Source organism: Phascolarctos cinereus, unplaced genomic scaffold, assembly GCF_003287225.1.
Source record: "Phascolarctos cinereus isolate Bilbo 61053 unplaced genomic scaffold, phaCin_HiC Scaffold_3;HRSCAF=262, whole genome shotgun sequence".
NCBI lineage: Eukaryota > Metazoa > Chordata > Mammalia > Diprotodontia > Phascolarctidae > Phascolarctos > Phascolarctos cinereus.
This window is the reverse complement of record NW_027555736.1, coordinates 148,322,473-148,341,223: the sequence shown is the minus strand read 5'-3', so window position 1 is coordinate 148,341,223 and position 18,751 is coordinate 148,322,473. Positions and strand designations below refer to the sequence as shown.

Sequence of the window (18,751 nt, the reverse complement as noted above, 5' to 3'; positions counted from 1 at the left end):
AGTTATTATCTCATTGAGGACAGGGCTTCTGAAAGTTTAAGAATAACTAGAAAGTGGGGCAGCTAGGTGGCGCAGAGGATAGAGCACCAGCCCTGGAGTCAGGAGGACCTGAGTTCAAATCTCGTCTCAGACCAAACACTTGACACTTACTAGCTGTGTGATCCTGGGCAGGTCACTTAACCCCAATTGCCTAAAAAAAACACCAAAGAATGTAAAAGAATAACTAGAAAGTGAAGAGTCAAAACTGTTGACTATTGAATTTATTCTCATTTCAACTCCAGTGATCATACTAGAATGGGATCAGACCTGTGTGTTCATTAATACCAGAAACTCCCCATGAGGAAACTACTGTTGGCACTTTCTCTGCAATTTATGAGGCCATTCTTTGCTTGCCTCATGGAGGAGAAAGTGAGGCTGGTGACTTTGCACAGCTCTCCCTCACTTAAATCCAATTCATTTGCATGTCATGGCATCACCTCCATGATGTCATGGTCCTCTTCGATAAGAAGGACAAACAGCAACCTTTGTGAGTAGAGAAAGAGCTGCCCACTAGAGACCAAGCTTCTAGTTGGGCAACACAGCTTCCTTCCTTCCTTTCTTTTCTCTTAAAGACCAGCCTTAACCCCAAATCACTCTAGTCTCAGACCAAGCCCTACTTGGTCACTGTTTGGGCCCTGATTGCCTCAGAATGAATTATAAATAATAATTGTTTCTGTTTTGGCCAGAAACCCTGAGGGTCTTCCTCTCCCAGATCTATTTTTTTCTAAAAAGCCCATTCTTTGGGGCAAGCGGAAGCTAATGACTCTAAGAGAGAGCAAGAATCAGTCAAACAGAAACAAAAAAATGAAAAAACATAAGAAAATATAAAATACCTCATTGGTAAAACAACTGACCTGGAAAATAGATCCAGAGAGACAACTTAAAAATTATTGCTCTACCTGAAAACCATGATGAAAAAAAGAGATTGGACAACATCCTTCAGGAAATCATCAAAGAAAACTTCCCTAAGGTCCTAGAACCAGAAGGTAAATTAGTCATTGAAACAATCCACCGTTCACCTACTAAAAGAGATCCCAAATTGAAAATGCCAAGGAATATCATAGCCAAATTCCAAAATTACCAGATCAAAGAGAAAATACTTCAAGCAGCCAGAAAGGCACAATTTAAATATCATGGAATCACAGTCAGGATTAAGCAGGACCTTGCAGCTTCTACATGAAGAGATCAGAGGGCATGGAAAACAATATTCTGCATGACAAAGGAGCTTGGTTTACCAAGGATCAACTATCCAGTGAAACCGAGCATAATCTTTCAGGGGAGAGATGGAAATTCAATGAAATAAGGGATTTCCAAACCTTCCTGACGAAAAGACCAGAGCTTAACAGAAAATTTGGCCTTAAATTCAAGACTCAAGAGAGGCATAAAAAGGTAAATAGGAAAGAAAAAAATGTTATTAATAGGGGCAAACTGTTTACATCCCTACAAGGGAAGATGACACTTGTAACTCTTGAGAACTGTAACATTATTATGACATTTAAAAGGGGTATACTTAGATAGTGGGCATGGATATAATTTGACTTTGATGTGACTGGTAAAATATCTAATTAAGTGGTGAAAAGGGATTGGACTGGGAGAAGAGGAAAGGAGGAAGCAGACAAGGGTAAAGTACATCACATGAAAAGGCACAAAAACCTAATACAGTAGAGGGGAAGAAGGGAGGGAGATAAGCATTGTTTGGTTCAAAGAAGGAATAACATAATCGGTTAGGTATAGAAATCTAACTTACCATATAGGAAGTAGGAGGGGAAAGGGAAAAGAAAACGGAGATGGCAAATAAAAGCGAGGGAAGAAATAGAAAGGATAAAGAGGAAGAAAAGGGAGGTGGCTAATAGAAGGAAGGAGAGATCGAGGGAGGCAGTGGTTGAAAGCAAAACTTTACCGAGGAGGGAAAGGAAGAAAGGAGAGAGAAAAGCATAAAAGGGAGGGAGGGGATAGGATGGAGAGGAAGACACAGATAGTAATCATAACTGTGAATGTGAAAGGGATGAACACTCCCATAAAATAGAAACAGAGAGCAGAGTGGATTAAGAACTATAATCCTACAATATGTTATTTACAAGAAACACATTTGAAGCAGAGGGATACACATAGAGTAAAGGTAAAAGGCTGGAACAGAATATATTATGCTTCAGCTGAAGTAAAAAAAAAGCAGGGGTAGCAATCCTGATCTCAGACAAAGCAAAAGCAAAAATAGATCTAATTAAAAGAGATAAGGAAGGAAACTACATCCTGCTAAAAGACACCATAGACAATGAAGTAATGCCATTACTAAACATATATGCACCAAGTATTATAGCATCCAGATTCTTAAAGGAGAAGTTAAGGGAGATACAGGAAGAAATAGACAGCAAAACTATACTAGTGCGGGACCTCAACCTCCCCCCTCTCAGAACTAAATAAATCTAACCGCAAAATAAACAAGAAAGAAGTTAAGGAGATGAATAGAATTTTAGAAAAGTTTAATATGGCTGACCTCTGGAGAAAACTGAATAGGGACAGAAAGGAACATACCCTTTTCCCTATGGTACATGGCACCTACACAAAAACTGACAGTGTATTGGGGCATAAAAACCTCACAGCCCAATGCAGAAAGGCAAAAATATTAAATGCATCTTTTCAGATCGTGATGCAATAAAAATTACATGTAATAAAGGGCCATAGAAAGATAGTGTAAAAATTAATTGGAAACTAAGTAATCTAATCCTAAAGAATGAGTGAGTCAAACAACAAATCATAGAAACAATCAATAACTTTATCCAAGAGAATGACAACAATGAGACAACATGTCAAAACTTATGGGTTGCAGCGAAAGTGGTCTTTAGGGGAAGTTTTATATCTCTAAATGCTTATATGAATAAAATAAAGAAGAGATCAATGAATTGGGCATGCAACTAAAAAAGCTAGAAAAAGAACAAATTAAAAATCCTCAATTAAATACCAAATTGGAAATTCTGAAAACCAAAGGAGAGATTAATAAAATTGAAATTAAGAAAATTATTGAACTAATAAATAAAACTAAGAGCTGGTTTTATGAAAAAAGCAATGAAATATGTAGACCTTTGGTTAATTTGATTTAAAAAAATAAAGAAGAAAACCAAATTCACAGCATCAAAAATGAAAAGGGTGAATTCACCACCAATGAAGAGGAAATCAAAATAATAATTATGAGCTATTTTGCCTAACTGTATGCCAATAAATTTGACAATCTTAGTGAAATTGATGAATATTTACAAAAATAAAAATTGTCCAGATTAATGGAAGAGGAAATAAAATACTTAAACAACCCCATCTCTGAAAAAGAAATTGAACAAACCATCAATGAACTTCCTCAGAAAAAATCTCCAGAGCCAGATGGATTTACAAGTGAATTATCAAACATTTAAATTATTAAATTTAAATTTGTTACTTAAATTTATTTAAATATATCCACTCCATAATTATTAAATTTAATAATGTTTGTATAGCATTTTAAAGTTTACAAAGAACTTTATGTATATTAATCTCATTTGATGCTCATGACAGTTCTGTGAAGTATTTCTATTTATAACCCCCATTTTTACAGATAAAGAAAATGAGGCATCACAGGGTTACACAGCTAGTGTCTGAGGGATTATTAGAACTCATATCTTCTATGAACAGACAGTTCTCAGGTGAAGAAATTAAAGCCATCTATAGTCATATGAAAAAATGCTCTAAATCATTATTGATTAGAGAAATGCAAATCAAAACAACTCTGAAGTACCACATCAACCTATCATATTAGCCAACATGACAAAACAGGAAAATGATAAATGTTGGAGAAGATGTGGGAAAATTGGTGGAGTTGTGAAATGATCCTACCATTTTGGAGACCAATTTGGAACTATGCCCAAAGAGCTACAAAAATGTGCATACCCTTTGACCCAGCAATACCACTTCTAGGGCTATATCCCAAAGACATCATACAAATGGGAAAAGGACCCACATGTACAAAAATATTCATAGCAGCTCTTTTTGTGGTGGCAAAGAATTGGAAATTTAGAGGATGCCCATCCATTGGGGAATGGCTGAGCAAGTTGTGGTATATGAATGTAATGGGATACTATTGTGCTAAAAGAAATGATGAACAGGCTGACTTCAGAAAAACCTGGAAAGAATTATATGGTCTGATGCTGAGTGAAGTGAGCAGAACCAAGAGGACTTTGTACACAATAATAGCCACGCTATGCGATGACTAATATTGTTAAACTGAGCCCTTCTCAGCATTACAAGGATCTAAGACATCTCCAGAGGCCTCGGGATGGAAAATGCTGTCCACATCCAAAGAAAGAACTGTGGAAGTCGAATCACTATCACTTATTTTTACCTTCTATTGAGTTTTGTTTCCTCTTTCTGATGGTTCCTTCTATTGGTTTTAATTTTTACTTACAACTTTAGTAATGTGAAAATATGTTTAATAGGAATGTAAATGTAAAGCCTATATCAGATTGTGCGCTGTCTTGGGGAAGGTGGGGGGGAGGAAGGGGGAGAAAAATTTTCAATTCAAAAGCACATAGAAGTGATTGTTGATAAATCAAAATAAATTAATAAAATTTAAAAGAAAAAAAGAAATGTGGAAAAAAAAGAACTCATATCTTCCTGACTTCAAGTCCAGTGCTCTATGCACTCTATCATCTAACATCCATTATGCTATTCTGTTACTGTTGTCATCATTATAATCATAATCATCATCACTATCATAGTTCTTTTTATGTTGCTTGAAGGTCTACAAAGCACCTTCCTCATAACAATCCTGTGAAGTTAGTAATGAAAGTATTATTATCCTCATTTTACAAATCATACAATCATAGAATTTGAAACCAGCAGAGACCTAGGCATCATCTAGTCTAAAACCCTCATTGTAGAGATAAAGATGTCAAATCCCAGGGAGAGGAAGTGATCTATTCAAGGTCTCACAGGTAGGAATTAGCAGAATTTTGTTCTGAATCTAAGTCTTCTGACTCTTAAATGAGGAAACAGACTCAAAGGTTAAGTGACTTGCTCAAAATTGTTGCTGTTTAGTTGTTTTGCTCATGTCCAACTCTTCATGACCATATTTGGGATTTTCTTGGCAAAGATACTACAGTGGCTTGCCATTCTTTTTCTGGCTGGTTAGGACAGATGAAGAAACTGAGGCAAACAGGGTTAAATGGCTTCCTGATTTTGGTCTTGGCCCTCTATCCACTGTGCCACCTAGGCAATAAGTACAGAACCAGGTTTCAAACTCAGGTCCTCTGACTCCAGGTAAGGAAACTGAGGCTCAGAGAGAAATCATGTGGCTTGCCCAAAGTCACACAGGTAGTAAAGACCAGATCCAGGTTCTCTGAATCCAAATAAGGAAATCAAGGCCCAGAGAGTTTAAATAGTTTGCTCTTCACACAGCTAGCAATTATCCTAACTGAGAAAGTCCAGTCATCTTCCATGCTATAATATAACTCATTTTAAGTGATAACAAGTAAAGCCCACAGCCAAAGTGAAAAAGAGAGCATGAAGGAAACCAAGATAGTAGGGAACAAAAGCCATGCCATGCCATGCCATGCCATGCCATACCATTTGAGAATTAGTCAAAGGAGTAGGAGGTAGTTAGTACAGAAAAAAGACAATGGTGATGAGGACAATCAGATATATGTCTTTAAGTGTCTTAAGGGCTATCATATGAAAGATGTAAATAGGTAGAAGCTGCCAAGTAGCAGATTTCAGTATAGAATTCCTAAAAATTAGGGCTGTTCTAAAGTGGAATGAACTGCTTGGGGATGTCTAAAGTTCCTCATCACTAGAAATCTCCAAGTGGAGACTAAATGCTTATGTATTGGAAAAGGGAATACTCTTTAGCTAGAGGTTGAACTAGATAACCTCAGAGGTTCTTTTCAATGCTGACATTCTATGAACTTTATTTGACAACTAATAGGGAGGTATTTGAGAAGGGTGGGAGTCAAGGGGAGAAGAGAAGAAGTATGATAGGATAGAGAAAATACATAATTATCAATCAAAACTGTAAGCATGAATTGGGTCTACTCACTCTAAAATCAAAAGAAGTTAACAGAATAGATAAGAAAAGGGGCAGCTAGGTAGCACAGTGGATAGAGCTTTGGAGTCAAGAGGACCTGAGTTCAAATCTAGCCTCAGACACTTACTATCTGTGTGACCCTGGGCAAGTCACTTAACCCCAATTGTCTAACAATAAAAAATTAAAATTAAAAAAAGAATAGATAAGAAAGAAGAATCCAATATGTTATTTACAAGATACGCATTTGAAACATAAAGATATATATATAGTTAAAATAAGGGCCTGGAACAAAATCTAAAATGCTTTAAGTGAACTCAAAAAAAGCAGGGATATTAATTGTCATCTCAGACAACATAACAATAAAAAAGATTTGTTTAAAATAAGGTTAAATGACGTTATACTCAAAGGTATATGAGTTAATATTGACGAAGACAATGAATTAACATCAGTACTTAATACATATGTACTGAATTATATAGCATCTACATTCTCAAAAGAAAAGTTAAATTATTCACAAGAAGATACAGTAAAACTGTAATGGGAAGACACAATGTATCCCTTTCAGACCTAGACAAATCTAAACACACACACACACACACACACACACACACACACACACACACACACACAGAGTAAAGAAGCTAAGTACCTGAACAGAATCTTAGAAAAATTAGCTATGATAGACATCCTACAGCTACTAAATGGAAATAGAAAAGAGTATACATATATAACAGAAGTTCATGGCACATTTATAAAAATTGACCACATACTGGGGTATAAGAACCTCACAAAATGAAGAAAAGCAGAAGTATTAAACACATCCTTATTAACCATAAACATTTAAAGAAAGTAGTAAAGTTATTTGGAGACCACATCACACCTATCAGATTGGCTAACATGACAAAACAGGACAATGATAAATGGAGAAGATGTGGGAAAATTGGAATACTAATGCATTATTGGTGGAGTTATGAAATGATCTAACCATTCTGGAGAGCAATTTGGAACTATGTCCAAAGGCTATAAAATTTTGCATACTCTTTGACCCAGCAATGCCACTTTTAGGTCTGTATCTCAAAGAGATCATAAAAATGGGGAAAGGACTCACGTGTACAAAAATATTTATAGCAGCTCTTTTTGTGGTGGCAAAGAATTGGAAATTGAGGGGACATCCATCAATTAGGGAATGGCTGAACAAACTGTGGTATATGAATGTAATGGAGTACTGTTGTGCTGTAAGAAATGATGAGCAGGTAGACTTCAGAAAAACCTGGAAAGACTCATATGAACTGATGCTGAGTGAAATGAGCAGAACCAGGAGAACATTGTACACAGTAACAGCCACACTGTGCAATGATTGACTGTGATAGACTTGGCTCTTCTCAGCAATGCTGAGGATCTAAGACAACTCCAAAAGATTCACAATGGAAAATGCTATCCACATCCAGAGAAAGAACTGTGGAGTCTGAATGCAGATGGAAGCATACTATTTGCTCTCCTTTTCCTTTGTTGTTTTGTTTTATTGCTTCATTCTCATGGTTCCTCCCATTAGTTCTAATTGTTCTTTCCATCATGACTAATGGGAAAATATGCTTACCATGAATGTATATGTCGAACCTTTATCAGACTGGACACTGATGGGTGGGGGGGGGAAGAAATAGGAGGAGGAGAAAATTTAAAACTCAAAATCTTATGGAACTGAATGTTGAAAACTAAAAATAAATTAATTCTAAAAAAAATTACATGGGAAAAAAAATAAAGATCCGATACTGCTAAAAAAAAATATACAAGAGTGAATAAGATCTTTCCTGAGAGCAAGATGAAATCTCAGCCCAAACCAAGAGAGAGGGCCCAATTTCACCTAAAGGGAAAGTCTCTGAAGTCTCTAGCCAGGTGAGCTGGAAATCAGGGACATATTGAGGAGTCAGCTTCCCTTACATGTATGTAGCTGCCAAAGTCTTTCTACTCATCTCGTGAAGAATGTCTCTCTTCCAATAAGTTCCCATGTCCTCTTCACCCTTTTTGCAGGTACTCAGCATTATATCATGCTTATGTGTGTTCTCTCCACCAGTATGAAGTCATGTCTTATATGAATTAGTACAACAAACAGCACAGACTTAGATGAGAGCCCGGTTACATAGACACATGGAGCAACAATGGAATGGGATGAAAAATTATTGATAGAATATAATCTGTACCACTGGGGGAAGTACCAATAAAATTCCCAGTTTCCAGTGCAACAGATTTCCCATCAATGGAAAAGCCAAAAACCTTGAGCAATAAGTTAAATTCAACAAATTTTTAATAAATGTAAACTAGTATGAAACATTTTCTGGACACTGGAGATATAAAGATAGAAATAAAATAGTCTTTGCCCTCAAGGAGCTTACTTTACTTTGGGAAAGTAAGACATGAATGAATGGAAATAAGTCTAATACGAAGTAGGCACTGAAAATAGCAAGGGAGATCAAAGTGCTCTAGGAATATTCCAAGAGAGAAGGCTAACAGTTTAGGGAATTAGGAAAGGCTTCATGTAGGAAGAGATACCTGAACTGAGCCTTAAAAGAAAATGAAGAATCTGAGATGTGAATGTGAGGGAAAAGTTCATTTCATGTATGGGATGAGCAAATATAAATCGATGAGAGGTGGTCTGAAGTAGAGTTTATAGTATAGTCTGCTTAGAACATTGCAGACTTGAGAATCAGGTTGGAATTGTAGAGAGTCTGAAATGCCAGCTGAAGCACTTTGTATTTTATACTAAATATGATTGTAGAGTTAGGGGAACACTAATGGTTTTGGTGAAAGTAAATTACCTGGTCAGACCTATTGCTTAGGAAGATTATTTTGGCAGCTATGTGAAAGATGATATGGAGAATCTGTTTGGCATCTAAAGCCCCTCATAACATAGTTCCCTCTTACTTTTCTGATCTTCTTACATATCCCCTCTGTGCTTTGTGATCTAGTGACTCTGGCCTCCTTGCTATTCTTCAAACAAGACACTCCTCACTTAGAGCATTTTCACTGCCTGTCCCTCACACCTATAATGCTCTCCCTCCCCATTTTTGTTTCCTGGCTTCCTCCAAGTTCTCAGCTAAAGTCTCACCTTCTGCAAGAAGGCCCTCCTAGCCATCCTTATTCTTAGTGTCCTTAGTCTCAGGCTACTTCCAATTTATCCTACATAGATCTTATTTGTACATAGTTGTTTGCATGTTGTCTCTGCCATTTGATTGTGATTTCCTGTAATATAAGGTCCATTCACAAAGTAAAACTGATTTACCATTATATACGCATGATTATACTTGTACAGTTATTCTCATAAGGCATCCAATCAAACTTTATTCATTATTCAGCAATACAAATATCAGCCTCTCTAGAAACAAAGCACTGACCTGATTCCTAAAGATCCTGGTAAGCATGTCTCATGCTGACTGAGAGTCTTCCTCTCTGCCCAGCTGTAGGCCTGTCTCCTGAGGTGACTCTCAGACAAGTCTCTGTCAGTTGGGACTGCTCTTCAGAAACCCCAGGATGCTCAAAGAAGTCTGTTCTAGTGGAGACTAAGGAGCAAGCTGATGGCTGTGACCTTCTGTGGCGTTTTATGGTTCTGGTGGTTACATCTAAGTCCTGATCTGCAATTGATTACCTAAGCTTATAATGAAAGAAAACTATCAAAGTTAATGTCATTAGCAAGTATTTAATCAGTTATTTATCAGATTTGGGGGACATGGGCCTACCTTAGTAGTTAGTTTACTAATTACTAGTAAACTATTTAAGAGTTTACCAACTATTAGTATTAGAAAATAACTATTGGTAGTTATTAGCAAATCTGGGGGACACATATCATTAGTAATTGCTTATCAAATTTGGGAGACATATATCATTACCCAATTGTATTGCTCAAGTGCTTAACTTATTTCAGAAAAACAGGTTATATAACTACTACTTACAAAAATGGAGGCTAACTTAACATACTTATTCCTACCACAGCAGGGACTGTTCCTGCCTTTCTTTGTCTCCCCAGGAGTTACCACAGGGTCTGAAACATAATAGGAACTTAAATGCTAGATGACTAAGAATAGAGATACAGGAGGCAGGAAGACCAATATGGGAGAAAAACTTGACATTCTGCTCTTCAGGCAAAGGCACACACTTGTCAGGAAAGATGTTTATTAATTAAACCCAAGCATTTCTGCTGATAGAGACACAGAGACAGAAACTGAGACAGAAAGATAGGGAGAAAGTATAAGAGCAAAGTAGACAGAGTTGATCTTGTTTATGGAAAATCTTTCTGACCCAAACTATTTCTAATTACAATTTAGCCTTAAGAAACAAAGACAAAACTCTACTGAAAGAGTAAGAAATCTAGGTTAGAGTTTATGATTTGCTTAAGCAGAACAACAGTAAATTGAAATGTCAGCTCATCCTATTCCTAAAAACATTCATTCTAGTCAAGGATGAAGAAAAAGATACTGCTCTTAACAGGAGTAATGAAAGTATTGTCTTGCTCTAAATCTGGTCTGTATCCTAATCAATTACAGAGGATATGGGTTACTCCCTAAAGTGATCAGGCCTCTTCCTTTAGAAACTGATTAGGTTTTAGATAAGAATGAATCAAAAAAAAATTAGGTCTAAATATTGTTTCCTTAAAATTCAATTAAGTCAGCAGTCAACAAGCATTCACTAAGTACTCTCTTCCTGCCAGGCACTGTGAAGGACTGCAAAGAAAGGCAAAAAGAGGGTTCCTGCCCTTAAGAAGCTCATATTTAAATAGTAGTGACAATGTGCAAATAATTCAGTAAATGTATATATACATATACACACATATACAGATAGATAGGTAGATAGATAGATAGATAGACAGAGATAGATAGATAGATAGAGAGAGAGAGAGAGAGAGAGAGAGAGAGAGAGAGAGAAGATAGATAGATAGATAGATAGATAGATAGATAGATAGATAGATAGATAGATAGATGATAGTAACTGGAAGATTATCTCAAAGGGAAGGCACTAACAGAGGGGGTCAGGAAGACCTAGAAAGGACATGGCCATTGAGCTGAATCTGGAAGGAAGTCAAAGAAGCTAGGAAGCAGAAATGAGGATGAAAACCATTCCAGGTATGGGGAACAGACAGCTAGGGAAAAGGAATGCAGTCAAGGGAGAGATTTAAACAAGGGTAGGGAACCTTTGGACTCCAGGCCATGTGCTGCTTTCTGTGTCCTTAGGTATGGCCTTTTGACTGAGCCCAAGTTTTACAGAACAAATTATTTTAAGGGAATTTGTTCTGTGAAGTTTGGATTCAGTCAAAGGGCTGCATTTGAATTAGGTATTCACATCCCTACCCCTGGATAGAATGTTGTGTGTGAAAAACAGCAAAAATGCCAGTTATCAATGGATCAGAGAGTACATAGAAGTGTAAGACTGGACACGTAGGGAGCTGGACGTGTTGTGAAGTGCTTTAAAAAATCAAACTTTTTTTGATAGCTAATGATTTCCCTTCTAATCTTAGTTGTATTGGATTTTTTGTGCAAACCTTTTAAATTTCATGTAATCAAATTCATCCATTTCATCTTCTTTCTATCCCTTGTTGGGTAATGAACTGTATTCCTATTCACAATCTCCTTTCTCATTTCTCTTATTTATGAGTCAACCTTTTAAATCTAGATCACCTATCCACTTGGAGCTTATCTTGGTATAAGGTATGAGGTGTTAGTCTAAACCTAATTTCTTCCATATTGTATCTAAGTTTCCCAGCAATTTTAATCAAATGGTATTTGATTACCTCAGTAGCTGGGATCTGTATGTTTATCCAACACTAGATCACTACATTCTTTTTCTTCTGAATGCTGTGTACGTAATTTAACTACTGATAAATCTATTTTTCAACCAGCACCAAATTGTTTTTAAGAATTAATACTTTGTCATACAGCTGGAGATCTGGCACTTCTGGGTTCTCTTTATTTTCTATTATTTCCCTTGAGATTCTTGACCTTTTGTTATTCCATATACATTTTATCATTTTTTTCCCCTAGTTCTATAAAGTAATCCTTTGGTGGTTTGATTGAGATGACACTGAATAAGTAAAGCCATTTATATAGTATTGTCATTTTTATTTTATTGGCTCAGCCTACTTGTGAGCAATTAATATTTCTTTTATTATATAGATCTCTTTGCTTCTGCAAACAATGTTTTATAGATGTATTTATATGTTTTTTTGTTTGTATCATGGTAAGTAGACTTTCAAATATGTTATACATTCTACAGTTATTTTAAATGAAGTTTCTTTTTCTATCTTTCCCTGCTGGGTTTTATTGGCATTATACAGAAATGCTAATGAATTGTGTGTTTCTATGTCCTGCCACTTTGCTTAAGTTATTTCAATTAATCTTTTAGTTGACTCTCTAGTGTTCTCTAAGAACATTTTATCTATCATATTATCTTCTTTACCTATATTATTCCCTCAAATTCTTTCTTATTGCTTCTTGGTATAGCCAGCATTTCTAGTCCTATGTCAAAATGAAGTGATGATGATAGACATCCCTATTCTATCCCATTCTTTTTGGAAAGAACTCCAGTTTATCCTTGTCTCATGTGATGCTGGCTCTTGGTTTTAGATATATTTGTTGTCATTCAGTTGTTTTCAGTTATGTCTGACTCTTCATGACCCCATTTGAGTGTTCTCGGCAAAGATACTTAAAAGTGGTTTGCTATTTCCTTCTCCAGATCATTTTACAGATGAAGAAACTAAGGCAAACAGGGTTAAGTGATTTGCCCAGGGTCACAGAGATAGTGCCTGAGGCCAGATTTGAACTCAGGAATGACTCTTCCTGACAGTAGGTCTGGCACTCTATCCACTGTGCCACCTAGCTGCCCTCAAAAATGAAATGACCCATATGAACAAACTTGGGACCTTGGCGTTATTAACCACACGCACACATAATCATGTTAAAAAAGGGCTCATTTACATGTTTTCTAGTGTTTTTTTAACAGAAACTGATGTTGTGTTGCTATTTTTTGTTATAAATATGCTTAAGTTTATAGTTTTCCTAATATTAAGCCATCCCTGTTGTAAATCCAACTTAGTATCATGAATAATCTTTGTGATACATTGTTGTAACTTCTCTGCTAATATTTAGGTTTTTTTGTATCAATGCTCAGTAGGGATATTTGATCCTGCACATAATAAGGAACCACTGCAGTTTATTGATTAGGAAAGTGACATGATTAAATCTGAGCTTTAGGAAGATCCCTTTGGTAGCTGAATGAAGGTTGAATTGGAATAAGGAGATACTTGAGGAAGGACATCAACCTGGAACCCACTGGAAGTCTAGGTATGAGGTGATGAGGCCCTGCACCACGGGAGTGGCTGTGTGAGTGGAGAGAAAGGGACATACATAAAAGATTTGAAGGCAGAAATGACAGGCCTTGGCAAAAGAGCAGATATGTAAGGCAAATGCAAATGAGGAGGTGAGAATGACACTAAGGTTTCAATTCTAGGTGACTGAAAGGATGGTGATACCCTTGACAATAATAGGGAAGTTGGGAAGGGAGGGTACGTTTAGGGTGAAAATGAGTTTTGTTTTAAATACATTGAGTTTAAGATGTGGCATCCTGTTAAGAGATGTACAAGAGGCAACTGGTGATCTGGGATTTCCAGTGTTCAGGAAAGTGACTTTATTTGGATAAATATATCTGGTAATCATCTGCATATAGATGATAGTTGAATTCATGGGAGCTGCTGAGATCAAGTGAAAAAGTATATAGAGAGAAGAAGGCCCAGCACTAAAAGCAAAGTCCAGCAAAGAAAACCGAAGTAGTAGTCAGATGAGTAGGAGGAGAAGTAGGAGAGCAGCATCAGGAAAATATAGAATGAGGCAAGTATCCAAGAAATAAGGGTGATCAACAGTGTTATAGGTTGTAGAGAGGTCAAGAAGGATAGGGACTGAGAAAAGGCCATTAAGAGATGACTGATAACTTTGGAGAAAGCAGCTTCAGTCGAATAATTTTTTTTTGAGAGGGATCAGGGAGTTTTATTTTTACTTTGTTCCAAATTCTCTCCCTCTCTACCCCCTCCCCCACCCATTAAGAAGGTAAGAAATATACCTGTTATACATATGAAAGTCATGCAAAACATATTTCCATATTAGACAATGTTGCAAGAAACAAAGCAACAAAAATAAAGTAAAAGAAAAATACTTCAATCTGCACTCAGAGTCCATCAGTCCTCTCTGGAAGTAGGTGGCACTTTCTTCATGAGTCTTCAGGAACTGTTGTAAATCACTGAATTGATCAGTGGCTAAGTTTTTCACAGTTGCTCATTCTTACAGTATCGCTGTTACTGTATTCAATGTTGTCCTGGTTCTGCTCATTTCACTTTGCATCAGTTCATATAAGTCAGTTGAATAATTTCAGTGAAATCACAGGTCCAGTCCCTGTCCCTACCCTTTGATCCTGAGATCCCACTGCTATGTATATATCCCAAGAAAACAAAAAATTCAAAGTAATTGAAAAATACACAAAAATATTTATTGTATCATTGTTTTTGTAGTAATTAAGAACTGGAAATAGTTGTCCATTGATAGGTAATAGTTAAATAAATTCCAACATATGAATAAAGTATAATATTACTGTGTTGGGCAGCTAGGTGGCAAGGTGAATAGAGTGTTAGGCCTGAAGTCGTGGAGACTGAGTTCTAATCCAGCCTGAGACCCTTACTAGCTGTGTGACCCTGGGCAAGTTACTTAACTCTGTTTGCTTCGACGGTAAAATGAGCTAGAGAAGCAAATGGCAAACCACTCCACTATCTTTACCAAGGAAACCCTCAAAACGAGATTGTAAAGAATAGAACTGAAACGACTGAAAGGACTTAACTTTTTCGAGGAACTGCTCTATCAGATGAGGCCCTCCCTTCAAAGAGTTTACAGTCTATTGGAGCCTAGATAAATAAGCACAAATAGACATACAATAAGTGCAGTGATTCAGGGAGGGGCACTAATAACTGGGGAATCCAGTTTCTTCAAAGATATGACACTTGAGCTGAAGGAAGCTAAGGATTTCAAAAAGCAAAGGTGAGCACTCTAGGTATGGAAAAGCCAATGCAAAGAACAAAGGCAGATGAAATCATGTCCCAGGAATAGAAAGTAGGCTTTATCTATCAGTTTCTCTGAAGGGCAGAATGCATGACGGGGAGTAACATATAATCAGATTGGTTTATTATGTTGCCTCATAGACTGGTGCAAAAGGACACCCACCGAGACAAGAGTCCATTCTCCTGCAACACTGCAGCAGTCTTACAGTTAGAAGCTACTCTTCAGGAGTAGTCAATTGTTCTCTTAACAATACTCCAAACCACATGTTTATATTCAATGCTGGGAATGTGTCCCTAACCTCAAAGACTCTAGCTCCTCTTAATACATATCAAATAGATTCTAGGGTTCAAGAAATTTCCCATACTCCCCTGATCAACCCCCCTTACACTACTAAAAAAAATAATTGTTTCAGGGGCAGCTAGGTGGCGCATCAGCCCTGAATTCAAGATGACCTGGGTTCAAATTCGGCCTCGGACACATAACACTTATTAGAGATGTGACCCTGGGCAATGTGTGACCCATTGCCTAGCCAAAAAAAGAAAAGAAAAATAACTGTTGAGTGTGGGAGTGGCATGCAATTAAATTAAAAACCCTAATTTCTGATTTCCCCCCCTATTTTATCTGGAAATCCTTCTTTTCCTCCTTCTCCTATCTCCTTTAGCTTTTCCCACCCTCTAATCTCAACACCTCCTCCTCCTCCCTCAAAGAGATCTAGGAAGAGTTCTTCAGTCATCAAATGCTATTTTGTGATTACTTAGGAGGTCAAGTAACCCCAGCTACTGCTTTAAATCCCCAAATGCTCAGTATGGTACACACCTGCAGCATTTCAAAACCAAACCCTAATCATTTTTATTGGATCATTCCCCACTACGCCCTCTCCTCTGGGCCCCTTTCTAGCCTTTCCTCCCTCATCCCTCACCCCGCTATCCTCTATTGTTTCTTCCTTCCTCCTTCCCTTTATCTGGCTCCTCTTACCCCACTCCCTACTTCCCTCCTCCCTCAGCTCCTTTTCCCTCCCCTCTATCTCCTCCTTCCTTCTCTCCCCCCCTTGACCTCCTCTTCCTCCCTCATTCCGTTTTTCCCTTCCTTTCCCCTCTGCCTTCTCTCCTTTATCTCACCCCTTTCCCCCTTCTCCTCTGCCTCCCTTTTACCTCACTTCTCTTCCTCTGTCCCCTAAGCCTAGATCCTCCCTCCCTCCTCTTCTCCCTTTTCTCTAGCTCCTCTCTCCCCCCTCCCTTCTCGTTTATCTCATTCCTCTTCCCCTCTCCCTTCTTTCCCCTCAGGTCCTCCCTCCCTCTCCCCTCCTCCGTCTCCTTCCCTTCATCTCGATTTTCTCCCCTCCCCCTCCTCTTCTCCAGTTAATCCCGCTTTTCCCCCTCCTTTCTCCCACTCTACATCCTCCCTCCTCTCCTGCGTATCCTCCCGTTTATCTCTCTTCTCTTCTCCCCTCTTCTCCAGTTCTCCTCTTCCCATCTTCCCTCCCTTTCCCTTCCTCCTCCCCTTTATCTCGCTTCTCTTCTCCCCTCCCTTCTTCCTCCTCCCTCCTCTCCTGAGTCTCCTCCCCTTTATCTCGCTTCTCTTCTCCCCTCTTCTCCAGTTCTCCTCTTCCCATCTTCCCTCCCTTTCCCTTCCTCCTCCCCTTTATCTCGCTTCTCTTCTCCCCTCTTCTTCCTCCCTCTCCCCTCCTTTTCTCCAGTTCTCCTTTTCCCCCCATCCTCCCTCCCTCTCCCCTCCTCCGTCCCCTTCCCTTTATCTCGCTTTTCTCCCCTCCCCCTCCTCTTCTCCAGTTAATCTCGCTTTTCCCCCTCCTTTCTCCCACTCTACATCCTCCCTCCTCTCCTGCGATTCCTCCCTCTCCCCTCTTCTCCAGTTCTCCTTTTCCCCCATCCTCCCTCCCTTTCCTTTCCTCCTCCCGTTTATCTCGCTTCTCTTCTCCCCTCCCTTCTTCCTCCTCCCTCCTCTCCTGAGTCTCCTCCCCTTTATCTCGCTTCTCCCCTCTCTTCTTCCTCCCTCTCCCCTCCTCTTTTCCAGTTCTCCTCTTCCCCCATCCTCCCTCCCTTTCCCTTCCTCCTCCCCTTTATCTCGCTTCTCTTCTCCCCTCCCTTCTTCCTCCCCCTCCTCTCCTGCGTCTCCTCCCGTTTATCTCTCCTCGTCTGCTTCCCTTTATCTCGCTCCTCTTCCCCCTCCCTTCCCCCCAGATCCTCCCTCCCCGGCCCCCCCTCCGCCTCCTCCCCTTTTTCTCGCTCCTTCCTCCCTCCCTCCCATTGTCCGCGCAGCTGCCGGGCCCTCGGCGGAGCGCGGACTCTCCGCTCTCCCCTCCCCCTCCGACCCGCGGGATCGCGCTCCCAGACCAGGCTCGGCTGGGGTCCAGCTCGCCGCTTGCCGCTTCCCGGCTCTGCAGGCCGCGGAGCGGGAGAGGGAGAGGCCGCGGGCGGGGCGGGGAGCGAGTTAGTGAGGGCCCGAGGCGGGCCCGCAGGCCATGGAGCCGTCGGCGCGGAGGAGGCCGCACGCGGGCGCGAGCTCCTCAGGAGGCGGCCACCCGGGCAGGTAGGAGGCGGCCGCGGCGGCCGGGGAGCGTGGGCGGGGCGCGCGGGACGGGGCGCGTGGCCGGGGGTGGGGCCGCGGGGCGGGGGCTGGGGGCTGGCGGCTGGCGGCTGGGGGAGAAGAGAGGGAGAGGCCGGGCTGCAGAAGCGGGGAGCGCCGAGTCCGGGATAGGAACGACTGCCCCCAAAACAAAACAAAACAAAAACGCGTGAGCCAAGCCTGACCGTGGGTGTGGAGCGAGCTGGGGAGAGAACAGGACCCCCAAGGTCCGGGGGTCCTCCGGCGTGGGGGAGGGGAGCCGGGGGTCAGTCAGACCATTCATCGCCCATTGACCACGTCCAGCCCTTGCTGGCTGGGAGAATGGAGTGGCGGACGACTCTGACGTTTTCCATTTAATAGGGGCCAGGGCCGGTTTAGGCAGGCTTTTTTTTTTTTAAACTGGCCTTGTGATTTCATTAGCATAGGAACCTTCTCCTACTCACGTAGATCGTCGCCTTTGGTGCATCTTCCAGTCTTAGAAGGAGCCTAGACCCAGAGGTCAAGTAGGAAGGAAACATTCGTTAAGCTCCCACAGAGTGCCGGGCAATGTCCAGTCTGGGAGGTAGTTGCTATTCTTATATCCCTTTTGGGTTGAGGAAACTGAGGAGGGGAGGTTAAGTGAGTTGCCCTCTGGGTCACACAGCTAGTAAGTGTCACAAGGGCAGATTTGAACTTGGGTCTTTCTGATTCCAGACCCAGCACTCTGTCAGTTGTGCCATCAACGTCCTTAGGTCATTTAGACAAGTGGGGCTTGAACCCGTGTCTTCCTGACTTCTGTCTGTCCCCCCTCTCTTAGGCAAAACAAGGGACAAAAATAACCTTTTCACCCTTTTCTACATCTAAGTCCCTTAACAGATGAGACCAGGAGGGATGTTCCACTTTACCCCAAACCCTTACATACGTCTTGGGGAAGTCTTCGTCTCCTTGCCTCAGACCGAAGGTCTAGGCCTCTCTTCTCTTACAGTGTCATCTTCACCTTCTTTCCCTGACATGGTTGTTG

At 40.1% G+C, this 18,751-nt stretch overlaps 1 protein-coding gene across 1 annotated transcript in view; it reads left to right on the top strand.

The window, feature by feature from the left end:
- Positions 1 to 17,432: 17,432 nt before the first annotated feature.
- The window catches only part of CLN6 (CLN6 transmembrane ER protein), a 37,443-nt gene continuing 36,124 nt past the window's right edge, over positions 17,433 to 18,751 (top strand). The window contains 1 exon segment of the mRNA XM_020982513.2: positions 17,433 to 17,715. Within this exon segment, the coding sequence (XP_020838172.1) occupies positions 17,648 to 17,715 (68 nt within the window). The 5' untranslated portion in view covers positions 17,433 to 17,647.